Source organism: Acipenser ruthenus, chromosome 1 (assembly GCF_902713425.1).
Source record: "Acipenser ruthenus chromosome 1, fAciRut3.2 maternal haplotype, whole genome shotgun sequence".
Lineage (NCBI taxonomy): Eukaryota > Metazoa > Chordata > Actinopteri > Acipenseriformes > Acipenseridae > Acipenser > Acipenser ruthenus.
The window spans coordinates 32,306,827-32,325,606 of NC_081189.1; the positions used below are offsets into that span (position 1 = coordinate 32,306,827).

At 37.8% G+C, this 18,780-nt stretch overlaps 1 protein-coding gene across 4 annotated transcripts in view; it reads right to left on the reverse strand.

The window, feature by feature from the left end:
• The window catches only part of LOC117421308 (CBP80/20-dependent translation initiation factor-like), a 148,024-nt gene extending 139,842 nt beyond the window's left edge, over positions 1 to 8,182 (reverse strand). For 2 of the 4 annotated variants that reach the window (XM_059023779.1, XM_059023767.1), the window contains exons 1-2: positions 7,998 to 8,182; positions 6,604 to 6,670 (exon numbers count right to left, since the gene is read on the reverse strand). In XM_059023779.1, the coding sequence (XP_058879762.1) occupies positions 6,604 to 6,631 (28 nt within the window). In that variant the 5' untranslated portion in view covers positions 6,632 to 6,670; positions 7,998 to 8,182. The other 2 variants (XM_059023769.1, XM_059023773.1) reach the window with 2 other exon arrangements.
• Positions 8,183 to 18,780: the final 10,598 nt, after the last annotated feature.

The following is an 18,780-nucleotide window of genomic DNA, read 5'->3' on the forward strand; positions in this document are numbered from 1 at the left end:
AGTCAAATGTAAGCCTTTCACATTGTTTAACTAACAAGTAAGGAAGGTTTCCAAGCATGGATTGTTATATAATGCTACATATCTCTGACTTACTAACATTATCCTGTAATATCAAAGTAATTGATTTGACAAATGATACCAATATCTGTATTGCGATAGAACAGTAGCCTATAACTGGTGTATCGCTGAAACCCTAGCATGTAGCATGACTGTCTATTCATAAAAACCCTGAGTTAGATTCACTTTCACTACCTTAACACAGCAATCCCTAACACTAGGATTGTACTGGGTGTCGAGTATAGAGACACACAGCCAAGTCATGGATTGGCTGGATATAACACTCACTGTATACAGTCGCCTGCTGCTTTGGCATTCGCAAGTTACACTGTTCAATGCAGTTTTTGTAGAAATTTGTATTCACATGGCAATGTAACCACATAATACAGTACCTTCAAGCTTAAGAACTGTATGTTTTATTAATGCGACCCACTTATTGAAATATTATTTGTACTAATGATACTGTAGCAGTAAATCTAGAATCTAATAAAAGCACAAAAATACACTATGTGTACTGTAGTATTGTTAATCCGAGTTTCTAAATGCAACGTCTGCTAAAAGACAGCTACAGTAGTTGCAGCCATTACATTTAGTGGTCTGCTTGTGAAGTGATTGTTTCGCAACCTCCCTGAAACCTTTTCGCGACACCGTTTTAAAATCAGTAAAGCACAACTCACTTTAAAAATGTGAGAAATATGTTCCAGGTGAAAAACTGCACGTATAGGTAGAAGGAAAATTCAAAAAATGAATGTCCCTTTTCAGCAGTATTACTGCAGCTGTTCTGAGCACAAGCCAAACTTATTCAAAATGAGCAGGTGCAGACACCTGTAAATGACTCATACTCAAGCGGAGTGCCATGAAACAAGTGTTAAGCTTTTGCTGAAGGAAATATTAAAAATCACCTGGATGACAGCCAATTTGTTGTACCACACAATTAATTTGGCAGCAATATGAATACTCTGTGGCGCTGATAGAGAATATAGTACATACATATGAAACTTTGTGCTGTTTACATTGGGTAATAGATCTGGAGTCTCGCCAGGCCAGGGTTGAACTTTTTTTTATTTTTTTATTATGTACTGTATGAACACACAAGGGCACAGTCGAATTACTCACACAGCAGCCCAGAACAAACTGTCTGCACGCTTTTTAAACCTTGCACCTGGCACTAACTTACAATAATTAACAGGTACGGGTGATAATTAAACAATTACACAATAATAAATGAAAAAAAAAAAATTAGGACTTTTCAGCCCGTGTCCTTCTGGGAGGTTTAGTCCTGTGTTCCTCCCACCTGAGACTACACTTTCTCACAATAGTGCTTTTTATACAAAAGTATCGCAAAGCACTGTACAGTACATAACAGAAAAAAAGAACAAACCACAATACATTTGTATAGCATGTCACACATACACAACCACAGTCAGACCATTTAATTAACAGTATACACATAATAATACAAAAGCAGCAATTTTAAAGTTACATGAAAACCCACTAAGATAAGAAAGCCATTTAATAAAAGTGCATTTTCAGTCTTGACTTGAAAACTGTAACAGTCCCAGCTTCCCTGACAAACGAAGGCAGAGCCAGTGTAGCGAGGCCAAAACAGAGGTAATATGTTCACTTTTCCTGGTTTTAGTCCCAATTCTAGCGACGTTATTCTGAACAAGCTGCAAGCGGGATACCACACGTTTTGGGACACCAGAAAAAAGTGCATCACAGTAATCAATTCTAGGTGAAACAATGGCATGCATTAGTCTCTCGGCATCAGATACGGAAATAATTGCTCTAAGTTTGGCTGTATTTCTCAAATGGTAAAAAGATACTTTAGTAACTTCCCCAATAGGAGTCTCAAATGATAGATCAAGTTAAAAAATGACCCCCAAAGCACTTAGATCTAGAAGAATTAAAACTGATGGAAAGCCTGAGTCAGAGCCTATCAGCAGATCGTTCACAACTCTGACAAGGGTCGTCCCTGTGCTATGTGCAGCATGAAAACCAGACTGAAACTTCTGAAATATACCATGAAGAGTTAGAAATTTTTGTAATTGAATTGCAACAACTCTCTAGAACCTTATCTAAGAATGGTAGGCTGGAGATTGGCCTATAGTTACTGAGGACTTTTGGGTCCAAATTGTGTTTCTTATGCATAGGCTTTACCATAGCTACCTTAAGTGCTGAGGGAACTATACTGGGAGGAAAATGAACCATTTATAATTTTTAAAATGTGGGTATTAATAACACCAAGAACATCTTTTAATAGTTTTGTAGGAATAGGATTAAGAGAGCATGTTGTAGCTGGCATATGTTGAACTAGCTCTGTCAGTTCCTGTAAGGCAATCAGAGAAAAAGCCCCCATAGTAGCCTTAATAGGTATAGTTGGTAAAACTGTGCTGGAGTCCTCCTTAACATTTATACCTATCATTCTAAATGTTTTACAGATACAGATACGTACATTAACCAAACCAACAACATAAATAAATACATAAATGTTGATCAAAGAATAAATAATTGGTTTATTATGAAAGTGTCATCCTCCAATGACAAGGTGGCAGTATTCTGGTAACTGGTTAACAGTTAAATCTTGATCCCTGCATCATCTCTTTTCTTTGCAAGTGCAGCTTGTTCTCGCAGCTACTTTTAAAAGTCCTGCAGGGATCTGTGCTACTAGAATGCCACCAACCTCCCTAGAAAACAAGTCATCCTATTTCACAGACACACTTCGATCCTAGTGTTTCTCCAGTATCTCTTATTGGAAATAGGAAATTATAGCTTCTAAATGAAACCAAAAAACAAAGCATGAATATTTTTTAATGTGATGTTTTTAATAATGAAAAAAAGTATGTAGGTACAAAGGTTAAATTACTTACAAATCCTTGAGTGAATAATAATAATAATAATAATAATAATAATAATAATAATAATAATAATAGTGCTTACTTTTTTTATGACAACCTCACCCCAAGCTACAATCCTGGTTTTACAAGAGTAGTTTAACTCTGAAAGCTAACCAGCTTGTCACTGGTTGACATTTTAAATCTCTGTAAACATATTCTGATATTTATAAAACAGGCATTCGCTTTTTAGGGATATGTGCCAATTTTCTCAGTACTGTGTGCATACTACTGGGGTGCGCACTGTGCCGTTCAAAAACTCCCTTGATCACACTGCAGCTCAACGAGTAGGTTTTCAGGAGTGCAGACAAAAATGGCGTAGCATCTTGCTGTGAAGGATGTGGTTTTGAAAGCTGGATGAACTGTGTGTTAATCCATGTAAACGTTTGACGAGTTCTGTTCGGCTTTCCCCTGGTTAGGGTCATTGGTGTTGATTAGGCTAATTTACCATTCCAAGTGAATATGTGAAGAAACAGCTGCTTGGATTTGTGCTGATTTCTGTTCTCCACAGAGACAGAAAAGCAGCAATCACCACAAATCCAAGTAGTATAAAATCTCCCACAGCACATTCCTTGTTTGCTGCATGTTTATTCTTGTCAAGGGAATGGTTGTTTGTAAATGCTAACAGAAATCTACGATCTGTAAGATTTATCTGAGCGCTAAGAGAGCTTCACAGTGAGTTAACAAATGCACCCACTGTTGGAGAAACAAAAAAATCAATACTTTCCATTATTTTATCAGAAAATAACCTATTCTGTTCCAATTATTTTTTTCGCCAATGAAAACAAGAGGGTGGCATTTCAATAGAAGCTTCACAAGGTAAAGGTGGTGTGATTGACAGAGGCAACAGCCAGTCAGTGCAGTTGTATTCCTTTGATTTTCCAAAAGGAGAGAACAAAGGGAGGTGTTGAAAACATCTGGGCTGTGGTTCAGCAAGCAGGTCGTACAGGCGGCACCCAGAGCATCAAACAAAGAAATCCCTGAATACATAAAAAATCTCAGTGATTGATTAGTGTCCTCCCCTCATGAGTAAATGCCTCCCTTACCTGAAGGGCAAATGCATGCGTTCTTTAGACCATAATAACCTTGAAAATCCTGAGGGGGAGGGAAGCTCCCTAGGGTAACATCATGAGGGCAAGATTACTTGAGAAGCTGTTGATTCCTATTATTGGAGCTGTAGTGCTCTCTTTTCCAAGACTTTAATCAAAAACACGGTGAAGAGTGATGTACATCATCAATCAATTGAGCACTGATGAAGAAGAAAAAACACAGAGAGAATGTGATGCAGCAGTTTGAACTAAACAACACGTATGCAGCTTATTAAGTATAATGTTGTCCAGTTTGTAATGCAATGAAGTTGCATCCATGTTAAATCCATGTCAATACTGTATGTGATGTTAAAAGCAGGACACAGGGAGAAAGTCACCAGGGGGCTGCTTACTATGTATGAGGGCATTCTAATAAAGTAAGTCATGTGTATTTTAATCAAGCCCAAAATGTTATTAACCTATAGGGTTCAAAATATAAAAGTGATAATAGTGCCCAGTTTAAGGTTTAAGCCAATCAACTGAGATGCAGCAGTCATGTGGTCTCACGAGACAACATCCCCCATTGTGAACACCTAGGCCTACTCCTCTTATAAGATTAAAATCACAAGACATGTATTTCACAGGAAAACTTTACTGTTTGCACCAAGCTTAATCTGAATACTGGGGAAATAGAGTGTAACAAATACAAACACAATTTTCCACCATGGAACAATAAATAGCATTTTAATTTAATGGTAGTGGTACTGTACTCTATTTGTCATTTAAATGATTGCCCATAATATACTGTACACCATTATCTTTTATTTATTAACACACTTCATCAGAAACTTCATCGACCCAAGTTTTAAATATGCACAGACAAAAATAATCGAAGCTTGTTGACTCTCTGTTGCCTTTCAGATTCTTTACTTCGCATGCGCTGTGTGAATGAAGTGTGTTGGGAGGCCCACTGATAATGTGATGAAATGAGAAACATTGTTTTTTTTATTTTATCTATTTCAACCAGTGTAATAGCCTAAGTAAGAAAGATGTTCCTGAAACTGCAGATATTGATTATATTTGTTAGGTACTATCACATACCAGTCATTTTTCTGTCATGTCCCAAATCTGAGATATAAGCCAACTAATATGGCTTATTTTTTTATTTTTTTTAATATGAGTTTTGTATAGAAAATAACACATTTACACTTTGGTTGATATAATTTAACTTTCGTAAAAATGTCCTGTGCAAAATCGGGCTATAGACAGACAAACAACCGCCATATACTCGGACATGATTTACTAGAAAATGATTCAATATCATTAGCCAATCAGCTTCCAGCTCTAGTGGACTTATATAGATGCCTGCTGGAACTTCACAGCATCAACTGTGAATCAAACTTAAAATCAATCTGCGCAAGAACCGGCTTTTTCATTTTGACTAGCCATAAATAAAGCTCAGTTCACATCAGTTGGACAGAAAATACTAAGCAAATGCACAATTGGTCCAAATTAACATTAGCATCAGCTAGTATGTACCATTATACAACAAAAGGGGGTGATTGTAAGGAGAACAAAATAGGCAATTATATGAATTAACTTTATAACACTCTTTTTAAATACATACATAATTCATTGCACAATGTGATGTGTCTAGGATCACATGGAGTTTACGTTCAAACAACCAAGACCTTTTCTTTCATGATTTACAGTTTAATAAATGTGGCATATTAGCTACTCATAGCTTGTATCATGATACACAAAGGTGTATCGTATCATGTTGTAAAGTATCGAGATGCATCGATACACGTCGCACGATGAATCATCTCACCCCTAATACACACACACACACACAAGCCCGCACACACACGCTATGTACAGATCACACATCAGTAGTGTTGTGAGTTTTGGAAATTGCAGTCATTTGGTCAAATCAGAATACAATAGTTATCCTGACTGCACATCAAAGCTATAACCAATAACATCATGCTAAACACCATAAGCTATCCTCAATCCAGTCAACGGCTGTGTTGCAAAATCCGAAAGTGTCACACTGCCTCCATCCTCATTTAAGTTACACAGCACAGTGGCAGGGTAACTACAAGAACCTAACTGCCAAAAGTCTATTTTGCCAAACTGAGAAATCATATTCACTTCAACTGTATACAAATACAACCAATTGACAGGAACACTACTGTATAACCCAACCATAATAATATTAATTATATGCTACAATATATTAGTAGTATATACTATAATGGCATCTCAGCCCATACAAAAAGAAAAAAAGTAATAAATAAGGGATGTTACATCAAAAAGGGAGGGCCATGAACACAGCACCATGCCATCCATTAATTAAAGATTACTTTTAATATCTGCAGCAACATAAATATGACAGTGACCAAACATCAGCCTATTGATGCAAGAGCCGTGGAGTATAGAGAAGGCGTCTTAATATTCACTGGAGGAGGGGGAGGGACCAGCGGACTGCATTTATGACACAAAAAGCACAAATCACATGCGGTCTGGGTGCAGTTCGCCGTCTGGTTGGCCGACCGTCAAAATTAACATCCCAGTGAGACCTTGCCCTGTCTATGCCAATTTAATAGTCCATGTGCTCTTACGTGGCAAAGCTTGGCAAACAAACAACATCCTCCCATCTGCAGGACTTCTGATCCAATTTCCTTTTCCCTTTTTTGGGAGAAAAAAAAAATCTGGATTGGAAATTGTTGACTGTAGATCCTTTTGTCATTATTTTATTTCCGACATTAACCACACCTATACACAATGTATATAACATTTGTAAATTTCCATCGTACAATGAAATAAATGCAAAAAACAGTCATGCATGTTGCCACATTTCGTACACCTGTTCAAAAAAATAAACTTTGTAACAATCATCTGCGTGTGCACCACTTGTCACATTTTTGTAACGGTCTGCAATACCCTGTAATGCCACAGGCTGTATGCCACAGAAAACACAGGACTTACACAATGCTTGTCAATACCAGGGTTGTTATTTTGAAAGCATGCATCTTTCTTTGTCCAGCTGCACGAGCTGATGTCAATACTAAACGCAAAAATATCGACCGACCACTCCAGTTTTAATTGTAATGCTGTCCTACAAATACAGGATGTCTAGTTTTACTTGTATATATTGTAAAATACTTTGCAAATGAAAACATGTTAATGGAGAATCAAACCTGACGGCAAAAGTATTTCTGTTACATTCTAAATATACGTGTTTTAATGTTAACAATCAAAATGCATACCATACAATTACAAAACGCAGGCGTGTATGTAAAGTATGTGCGATATGCATAAGTCTCCACGGTTCATAATATATTTTACATTGCACACTTTTTTTTACAAAAAAAAATACAATTACAATGTTATTATGTAACAAAGGATTACGATATATATATATATATTAAATGAATGTTGAAACTGCATAACGGTACCATGAATATCCACAAATTTACGTCCGGCCTACATGAATGCTTCCCCGCCCTGACGTTTAACGCCAGTGTCTGAGGAGCATTAAAAATGTTAGTACTTCCAGTAAAACTGATTCTTCAGTCTGTGACAGATTATGTACTTTTGTCATTCTCCTTTGTTAAGCAGCACATTCGTAAAACACGGTTATCATTGAGTAACAAACCTTTCATAACCCATAGAAAATCACTGCAGAGGACAACTTTTGACATCTATTTAACACTAGTGCTCCGTTTGTATGCTGAAAAACACAATTTCCATGCTGTCAATTTCAGCAGGTGACATAAACAAGTTGTTAAAATAGATGTCCTCTTAAAAATTAAACACAATAAATTAAACAGTAAATAAAAAACTGAATGATAATGTCCATACTGTCATGTTATTAAACCCACCTGGTAGCAACCCGCAACTACAGTTTCACAGAATCCAACCCACTGCCTGTCTCCACTGTAAACACGTCAACTGCCCGGCAAAGGAGGCTTTAAACTTGCGCGATCTGAATCATATAAATAAAGATATTCACCTAATGCTGGGCTTCTGATTGATCTGGAGTGCGGGACTGCCTCCTGGTTTTAAATCCCTCGTTCCAGTCTCATGTCTTTGCTGGGTGTATTACTGCGGAGAGAAATGTGACCAGAAGGAAAGACTGGTCCCTGACACACAGGAAAAAAATGCAGGAATGTGACGTTTAGTCTGTCTAACACACAGGGCATGTGCAAAGAAAAAAGTGGGAATTCTGGGAGATGTAGTTTTTTTTTTCTATACCGCGGTACTGAGATACGTCATTGATTTACAAAAAAAATCCCTCTTTAAACTGTAATGCTATTTTTATCAAAGACTGAGCAACAGTATGACTTAGAAAACATTCGAGAAAACTCCGATGTCAACCATGCCACAATGAACCATTTTATGTCAAATGTGTTTAAATAATGTTTTAGTAAATCAGGCTCTGTTTGAACAGCCTGTTGGTGTCTTGAGTTGTAAAAGTACAACTTAAAAATAAATATAATTTCAATAATATTGTGATGTTATTTAAATAGCAAAATCCAAATGGTTTACAGATATCTACCTATTATTTAAAGATATCTGTAAATCAATCTGAGATGTCTTTATTTCATTTTTACATACAGGGGCCCTGAATATCAATAGAAGATTCTATGTCATCTATTATGCCATTCTAAGATAGGTTTTTAAACTCGTGTGATACAGCATCGTGTCTTCCACTTTTAAACCCGGATATTTTTGCCACTGGGCTCTGAAGAAAAGGTGCTGGCGGGTGCAGGGGAAGGAAAGCCATCCTCGTCGCCAATTTGTTGTGTAGTAGAGTAATTACACGTTGGTACGATTCTAAGGCAGTTTATTTGGATCAGGCATAAGTACAAACTCAGACCACGTTGTTTCCAAGTCTGCATCAATCTACACAGATCCATGACGTCACCACATTAACAGGCCATAAGCCCCAGTACTAAAACACCACATAACTGCACATTTGTTTCTATTTAAATCTATTAATGTGTATATGATGTCATTTACTACATAATTAATGATGTAAGAATCTACTATTCCTTCTATTTAAACCTTCAGACATCATAGTATTTAATCTGTATCCATTTATTTTCCTTTATTCTTCTGTATTGTAAATTATCAAATTTTATTTCTTCTAAAACGTCATTCATGTTATTTTCATTTTTTGTAAAGTGTTTAACTACAGTAATGGTTAATTTACTTTTTTTTATTTCTTATGTTTCATAGGCGATTCTGTATTTCTTTAAATAATGCTATACCTGTATTTTATTTTGTTACATTAAGGGACATACACCAATGTTATATCTTAGATACACTGACGACATATTTGGCATCTCCGATAACACTAATGAAGATTTAATGGATTTCATACATTTTATTGACCAGTTTCATCCAGCTCTAAAGTATACATGGAACATTTCCTAACAAATTTCTTTCTTAGACATTACCATCACAGTTTCTAACTGTACCATCAATACTACAATCTTCTACAAAGAAACAGACTCTCATTCATATCTAAGATACGACTCCCCACATCCCAAAGCTTGTCGCAAATCCATTCCATACTCCCAATTACTAAGACTGAGACGCATTTGCAGTGATGATAGTGATTTTTTGAATAAAACAAATGACACGTATTCCCCTTGTTCTTACATATCATCCTATGGCCAAAAAAGTAGAACACATCATACAAAGACATTTTAGCATTCTTCAAGATGATCCTTCTACAGCTCCTATTTTCAATAACCCTCCTCTAATGTCATACAGAAGAGACAAGAATCTAAGAGAGCATCTGGTCCACAGTAACATTCGACCCAATCTTAAGGGTACGTTTCCATGCAATAGGTCATGTTGTGCAACTTGTAAATACATTCACAGCAACACAGTAGTTAAGGGAGCAAAATCCTCATTTACTATCCATGATACTTTTACTTGCATTAGTAAAGGAAAAGTATATTGCATTGGCTGCATCAAATGTAACAAGCTATATATTGGTGAAACAAAACGACGCTTGGCTGATCGCTTTGTGGAACATCTGAGAAGTATACGAATTAACACCTCTACCTTTCCTGTCGCCAGACATTTTAACAGAAATGACCACACTATAGAAGACATCACAATTTGTGGGATGGTTCAATGCTATGGAACTAATGCTGTCAGGAAACAAAAGGAATGTGAACTTATTTTCAAACTATACACTTTGGAGCCATTTGGAATGAACATTCTATTCTGAGGTCATCATCATCATCATCATCATCAGCATCATCATCATCATCAACATTCTGGAATTTTGTTTAAAAGACTACTTTTTTTTTTTTTTTTATCAACTTCTTAAAGCACTGTTTTTTTGTACAGCCGATGAAGGACTTGTAGTCTGAAACGTCCTGATAATTGATTTGTAATCAATTATTCTACCTTTTTAAGTACCTGAAATATCCTTTTCTTTATTTCTTTTTTCTTGTTGAGGTTTAAATGATTAAAAAAGAGTTTACAAGTTTACTATACTATACAAATAATATACAGCATGTGTACTTTACATGAAATGCAGTGCTCATTAAATTTATTACATCATCTTGTTTAGTAACGGTTCCAAACACACACAGGCTCCCTCCAGTGGTGAAAGAAGCTCTTGCAGTCTTTACAGTTTTAAACTGAATTGTGCTGTTTAAATTAAAGGCTTGTTACACAGTAAATCTCCTAATCTCTGTATTGCACCTTAAAGGAATATTCCCATGACACGAACAATGAAGTGAATGTACAAAGTGCACTTCCATTATATTATTTACCTGTGTGGCTATATGGCTGTGTTTGGAAGGGATATGTGCTTTTTGTGGAAAATCAACTATTTAAGACAAAATTGTGAGGTTAGATACAATGGACTCCTTACACAGTTATATTAAGAATGTTTTTCTCAAAATCTGTTTGATTCTGTCGGCTATGGGTGGTTTCATAAATGACAGTAGAGAACCGTTTCATATATATCAAACTTTATTCATAAAAACAAACTTTGAAAAAAACATTCTTAAAATAACTTTGTTGCATATTAACAGCACACTAATAACCATCAATTACAGGTAAATAATAAGGTAATAATGTGTTGGTTGCCAGTCTGTCCGGGCTCACTAATGCTGGACATGCATTTGCACCCCCAGAATGCTGGCGGGAGATTGGGGTCCGAATGGCATGCCTGGGATTGGTGAAGGCAGATGGAGGTTGCGGTTTAGGCAAGGAGATCGATAGGAGTGCATGCCTGAGTGTGCAGGGAAAGTTGGAGAGTGAGTGACGGACAGAGCGAGAGACAGAGCCGGAGGTTGCCTGGGTGAGAGTTGTAGGGAGTGGTCCACGGTAGACAGTGGTCCTTATTTGTTTATTTGTACGTGTCAACTAAATCTCTTGCTCGGATCGTCCTGCCTGTGTGGCGCCTGCTTTTATTTCACATGCAACACTACAATATATACATACATACAGTAAATATACACATTACTGTCCCTTTATCTATGTTTGCAGCATTCAGATTGGTTCTTATTGCAAAAACACAATGTTTTTTATATAACCTGTGCTTTTGAATTCAGGAGCTACTCTTAGCCATAGACATATGTAGTGTAGGATACATCAGTCAGTGTCCTTATATCAGTAAGCACCAGCGCCATCTAGGGCTCTGTTGTATATTACCATTAATACAATTGGAAACTTGATCCAAAATAGCTGATCACTAGATGGCGCTGGCTCTTACTTCTATAAAGACACTTTGACTGATCTAACCTGTGTTACATATATGTCTATGGCAAGATAACTAGAACTGAAAAGCAGCTCCAAAGCACACGTCAACAAAAGACAAAAATGTAAAAAAACATATAAACAAATAATATTTCAGTAATTGAAATAAGAACCTCACAGAATTTAAATAATACATTTTTATGAAAATGTTATTCAAACACTCCTTTTCTTGAAAATAAAAGATTCTAGTTAATTTTAATGGATTCATTGATTATTTTTCTTTTATTGTAAGAACCATGACATCCATTATTTATTGTAGGTACTTTTTCAGTTTTTCCTTTTCTAAAATGTGGACTTATTGCTCATGAAACTAAGAAACAAAGAAAACAATTACTGATTAAAAATATACTTCTTAATTTTATCAATTCTATTCTGAATATTTTTTTACACAGTGGTACAAATGTGTATTTAATATATTGATAAAACAATGTATAATTATAACGGTAACATATCCTGATGTCAGAAGATTGCACACACACACAATTTAATTCTGCCGCCTGCTGAGTTCATGTTGAGTTGATCAAACTCACTAGGGACCTCTGGTGGCCATAAATGCAAATGCAGTTTTTTTCCAGTAGTAGCTTGTCAGATTGCCAAATGTCAATTGTCAGAAAATGAATACACTTGAAGTGCATTTAATGGACTTTTTATTCATTCCATAAATTAGCCTGACTTTTAATGGGCTTCAATGTATTCATATTATTAATACTTTACTAATTCACCACTTTAAGAAAATCTGAAATAATTCAATTTTTTTTAGTTGGTCAGAGATAAACTACTATGTAAATCAGCTTTTAACTGTAAGACAGAAATCAAAGTAAATTACTCATTTTCACTTGTAACCTAGCATTTTGTCAATTAGGAATTTAGATGATTTGCACAAACACTGCAGATCTGAGATGTGCTATTGTTTATTTCTATCAGCTTGTTGAGCTACTTTCTAAAATCCCCTTTAAATCACCCGAGTATTATGTAAAATATTCATGAAGCTATTTTAAATCTGCAGAGTCCCTCAATCCTGTTATTATTCACACTGATATTGCTACATTTCCTCATGCGTGTGTTTTAATGAACATTACAGCAACAGCGGCCTTTACTGTAAAGTTGTAAAGTCAGTTATCTGTTCTCTTCACTATACATGCTGTGAGCTCAGTAAGAGTAAATATTTTTTGTTTCAGTTGAAGTCACCAGCTCACCAACACTTGCTGGAATTTTTAGTGGGCAACCAACATTTATTTTTGTAGGTTTTTGGACAACTATGTTTTCTGTAGCATGTTTCAGCCCCCTGCTGTGCTGCTGCCTTGCTGTTTCAAATAATTTGAAACAGTCGTTATGTTTCTGACTCGGATACTTGGACTGCATTTCTTTTTTTCAAAAAACTGTTTGAAAAAAAAACAAACAAACAAACAGTAACTACATGTTAAAGTGGTTATAGCTAATGAATCCAGAAATCTGACTTGGGCAGCACTCCCATTCACTAAGTCTTGCAGATTCCCCAAATGTCAAACAGCAGATTCCCCAAATGATGACACTAAATTCAGAACCAAAGCATTTATCTTGTTATTTGTGTTAAGCTAAGGTGGCATTAACCCATGGCAAAACCTAGCCTGGTATGCTATAGGTCAATTGCATACATTATCTTTGCAAGCACATGCTTTAACAAACACCGTAGTTCTAGACTGTAGTTCAATTTCTCCCTTCCAGAATGTTATTTTCAGGACCTTTAGTCCTGCCCTGGGTGTTCACAGTTGGAGGTGAACCCACAACGTATAGATATAGATCTATAAACTGTACTTTAAAATAAAAAACTGTGACCAGGCATCATAAATCAGCATGCCAAGAATCTATTCTCTCTCAAATGTTGCATGTTTCCAAAATGGCTTTATCATGACACTGTCCATTTCGAAATCTGACTGACTTTTGGTGTGTCTTCTTAAACCACAATAAAGTTGATTCTGTTAAATCTCATTACATGTGTGCCATACAGTACCTTCCAAATCAGAGCCACCACTAATTAGCATAAGAATGCCACAAAACCATCAGTTTTACTGTATCCACCTTATTTTCATCACAGTTTTCCATTTTTAATAACAAGGTCCAAAACCCGAGAAAAAATACAGTATCTGGTTCAAATTATAGTCTATGCTTCAACACTGGTTTACACTTTAAAATATTTGATTTTTGGCAACTCTGGCTGTTTATGCAATATTTAAATTCAGTGTAATACAGTTTTTTAGCTGCCACTATTGAGTTTCAAAAACAAATCCATACATTTTAGAATATGTGTCTCTAATGGCATTGTATCTACTCAGCAGGTACACTGGCTCTCAAAAGTATTCACCCCCCTTGGACTTTTCCACATGTTATTGTGTTACAACATGGAATCAAAATGGATTTAATTAGGAGTTTTTGCCACTGATCAACACAAAAAAAGTCCATAATGTCAAAGTGAAAAATAAAATCTACAAATTGTTCTAAATTAGTTACAAATACAAAACAGAAAATAATTGATTGCATAAGTATTCACCCCCTTGAGTCAATATTTGGTAGAGGCACCTTTGGCAGCAATTACAGCCATGAGTCTATTTGGATAAGTCTCTACCAGCTTTGCACATCTGGACACTGCAATTTTCCCCCATTCTTCTTTGCAAAATTGCTCAAGCTCCATCAAGTTGGATGGGGACCTTTGGTGAACAGCAATTTTCAACTCTTTCCACATATTCTCAATTGGATTGAGGTCCGGGCTTTGACTGGGCCACTCCAGGACATTGACCTTTTTGTTTTTAAGCCACTCCAGTGTGGCTTTGGCTGTATGTTTGGGGTCATTGTCCTGCTGGAAGATGAATCTTCTCCCAGGTCTCTTGCAGTCTTCAGCAGGTTTTCCTCCAGGATTTCTCTGTACTTTGTTGCATCCATTTTGCCCTCTATCTTCACAAGCTTTCCAGGCCCTGACGCAGAGAAGCATCCCCATAGCATGATGCTGCCACCACCATGCTTCTCGGTAGGGATGGTGTTCTCAGGATGATGTGCGGTGTTAGGCTTGCGCCAAACATAGCGCTTAGCGTTGAGGCCAAAAAGCTCTATTTTGGTCTCATCAAACCATAGAATCTTCTTCCACTTGGTCTCAGAGTCTCCCACATGCCTTCTGGCAAACTCTAGCCGAGATTTGATATGAGTTTTTTTCAACAATGGCTTTCTTTTTGCAACTCTCCCATAAAGGCCAGTTTTGTGATGGACCCGGGCTATTGTTGCCGTATGCACAGTGTCTCCCAGCTCAGCCGTGGAAGACTGTGACTCTTTTAGAGTTGCCATAGGCCTCTTGGTGGTCTCCCTGACTAGTGCCCTTCTTGCCCGGATACTCAGTTTTTGAGGACGGCCTGTTCTAGACAGATTCACAGTTGTGCCATATTCTCTCCATTTCTTAATAATGGACTTTACTGTGCTCCAGGGGATATTCAATGCCTTGGAAATATTCTTATATCCTACCCCTGATTGGTGCGTTTGAAGAACCTTATTCTGGATTTGCTTTGAATGTTCCTTCGTCTTCATGATGTAGTTTTTGTTAGGAAATGTACTAACCAATTGTAGGACCTCCCGGAGACAGGTGTATTTAACCTGAAATCATGTGAAACACCTTAATTGCACACAGGTGGACTCCACATAATTATATATCCATAATTATGTGACTTTTAAGGACAACTGGTTGCACCAGAGCTTATTTAGGTGTGTCATAGCAAAGGGGGTGAATACTTATGCAATCAATTATTTTCTGTTTTATATTTGTAATTAATTTAGAACAATTTGTAGATTTTATTTTTCACTTTGACATTATGGACCTTTTTTGTGTTGATCAGTGGCAAAAACTCCTAATTAAATCAATTTTGATTGCATGTTGTAACACAATAAAATGTGCAAGGAGGGTGAATACTTTTGAGAGCCACTGTATTCAGTGGCAAAGGTGCAGTTCTAAATTCAGTTTTCTAATTATTTTTATTCAGATTTTCAACATTACAAATTGCATAGCTCAGAGACATCAGATTCAGTGGTCAAGAGTTGCAACGCATAGTGAAGAACTTATCTGAAGCATATGCATTAGCCAAATCCAGGAATGTCACATGGAGCTCCTTCCTCTCCTTTTTAGCTGATTGCATTTGTTGCCAGATCACATTGATGTGTTCTAAGCATCCTGGGAAACCTGGAATGCCCGCTTTTTGATTTGAAGTGTCAATGAAGCAGTTCTTTAATAGGTAAGTTGACAATCTCTGAGCAATAATGTTAAAGAAAATCTTCCCTTCTACTTTTAATAGGGAAATAGTGCAAAACTGACTGAAGCTTGTAGAATCTTTTTCTTTAGGTATAAAGACTCCACCTGCTTGGCGCCATGCTCTTGGTACAACCTGTTTTTCCCATGCCACTTCATCAATTTCCACAGGATTCGTAGAACTCCTGAAGCACTCTGTACACTCTGTACGGAACTCCATTAGGCCCTGGAGATGATGAAGCCCTTGCTTTTTTCACAGCTCGCTCTACTTCTTTCCACTCAGGTGCACAGTCCTCCATTTGGTATTCCGTTGGATTGATAGGTAGGATGTCTGAAGGAATTGACATAGGCTCCTGCCTTTTTGAATCTGTATGTGTTTCCTCCAAATATCTCTCCAGCTCAAACTTAGATGCTTTTAGTATTTCATTCTTCTCACTGGTGAATAACTTCTTTAAAAATTTGAATGGGTCTTTATAAAAGTTAGTTCTCGCACACTCCTTCTTTTTGTAGCGTTTCCGTAGGCGCTCAGGACTGCGCAATGTTGCAAGCTTATCTTTTATGACCCTTTGTAAGAGATTGAGTCCCTCCTTCTGACTTTGTTCTGCTCTTCTCCATTGCTTCCTCAGCTGTCTCCTTTCTCTAAGCATTCAATCTCCTGCTGCCGTCTAGACTTTCCAGGAATAGTTTGTACTTTTTCCTTCCTTTTTTCAACTCCAAACCTCTCGCTTCCATATGCATAGATGATGTCCCCAAATTTATCCAGCTTCTTTTCAACTGTTCCACTTAATCTTTCCAATGCAAAGCAGAGATCTGTGTTTACTGTGTCCAATGCAGTTTTCTCACAAGCTCTTGGCCATTTAACTCCAGGCTTGTGCTCGTTGAGGTTCTTTTCTCTCTTATGCTGGTTTATCTGACCAGGTTCACAAGGATCATTAGGTTCATCACTAACTGTTTCCATGCAAGTCCTCCTCACGTCTATGACCTGCGAACTGTGGTTTGCTTCCTGTCGCTGGATTTCATTTGACTGACTTGACTGACTTTGTAAGAAGTACTGATCAATGCGAGGCGCTTGTCCCTTCTCCCTCAAGCATTTCATTCTCCCTTGATGAATCTTCAAACCCCTGACCGTTGTCGCCTTGCTCCAGTCGCAGACACAAACCTGGAGTTCCATGTCTTTGTTAACTGCAGATCTTGAACTAGTCTTTTGTGAAGTACTCTCCATACTCATATCCGTTTCCGTTCCTAAGTCGTTAACCGTGTTGTCCAACGTTGAGTCATCTTCCGCCCCCGCTCCCGCAGACTCTAGGGGTATTTTTCTCTTCAATTTCTTAGAAGTCTTGGAAGGGTAGCTAACCTTTGCCAGCCCCAATGGGGTCTCTTTCCTCCTGTCAGATGTCTCTCCAGGCTGTCACGAGGTCTTTCCCTTGTTGCCAGCTGCACTATTCACAACAGTCACTGGACATATACAGATATTCATGATTTCCATTACACGAGAGTAGTGTAAACTTCATGCTGATTTGAACTCGGCTCTCGCCAAGATAAGCACCAACTAAGGCATAGCTTTACAGTAAACTAATGTGATCCATCTGTGTCTCCATCCATTTGCGCTTCCTTCCATATGATTATTATTATTATTATTATTTATTTCTTAGCAGACGCCCTTATCCAGGGCGACTTACAATTGTTACAAGATATCACATTATACATTATTTCACATTATACAGATATCACATTATTTTACATACAATTACCCATTTATACAGTTGGGTTTTTACTGGAGCAATTTAGGTAAAGTACCTTGCTCAAGGGTACAACAGCAGTGTCCCCCACTGGGGATTGAACCCACAACCCTCTGGTCAAGAGTCCAGAGCCCTAACCACTACTCCACACTGCTGCCCTATATCCTTCTGCCCTATATCCTAGATATCCTTCTGTCTGGTGTTGATGGCTGAAGTGTAATGCTGGCTCCAGGGATCAGCTTATTGCCTCCCTAGCGCATCAGCACACACAACAGCTGCGATGCTGGCTCCGGGGATCAACCACAGTGCGGTCTCCCCAGCGCATCAGCATGACAACCGCCTGGATTGAGCTAAGTAGGGTACATCTCTGGGGTCTTCAAGTGGGCACCTTCCATCCTCAGTGTTTCGTCAACTAACCCACGACACCTCAAGAGGGCTTGACGGTGATTCTGGCGTCCCAGCATCACCCCCCTCCGTCCCCCACTCAACTCAGCCCAGCTTACTTACCCGTACATCAGTGTTTCTTTCTTTCTATTGTGCTTGAGATCCCCAGCCAGAATCTTTCCGTCTCAACCACAGCCAGTTGCTGCTCCTCTCTGCTGCTTCAGATAAGTTCTTCACTGTGCGACGCAACTCTTGGCCACTGAATCCGACATCTTTGAGAAACCAGGTTGTATAGTGTGCCATAAATCCTCGACAACCCACCTCCACTGGGTAAACCCGGACTCTCCATCCTCGCTGTTCCGCTTCAGTGGCTAGTTGAGCATACCGCAGTTTCTTCTTCTCATACACCTCATCTACAGCATCCTCCCATGGCACTGTTAACTCTACCCGGTGAACAAGGCGTGCTGATCCAGACCACAAGACAATATCTGGTCGAAGGTTAGTGGTGGCAATCTCAGGTGAAAAAATAAGCTGTTGACCAACATCTGCCAGCATTTTCCAGTCTCTAGTGGCTTCCAGTTGAGCTGGTTGAGATGAAAAGATTCTGGTTGGGAACTTCA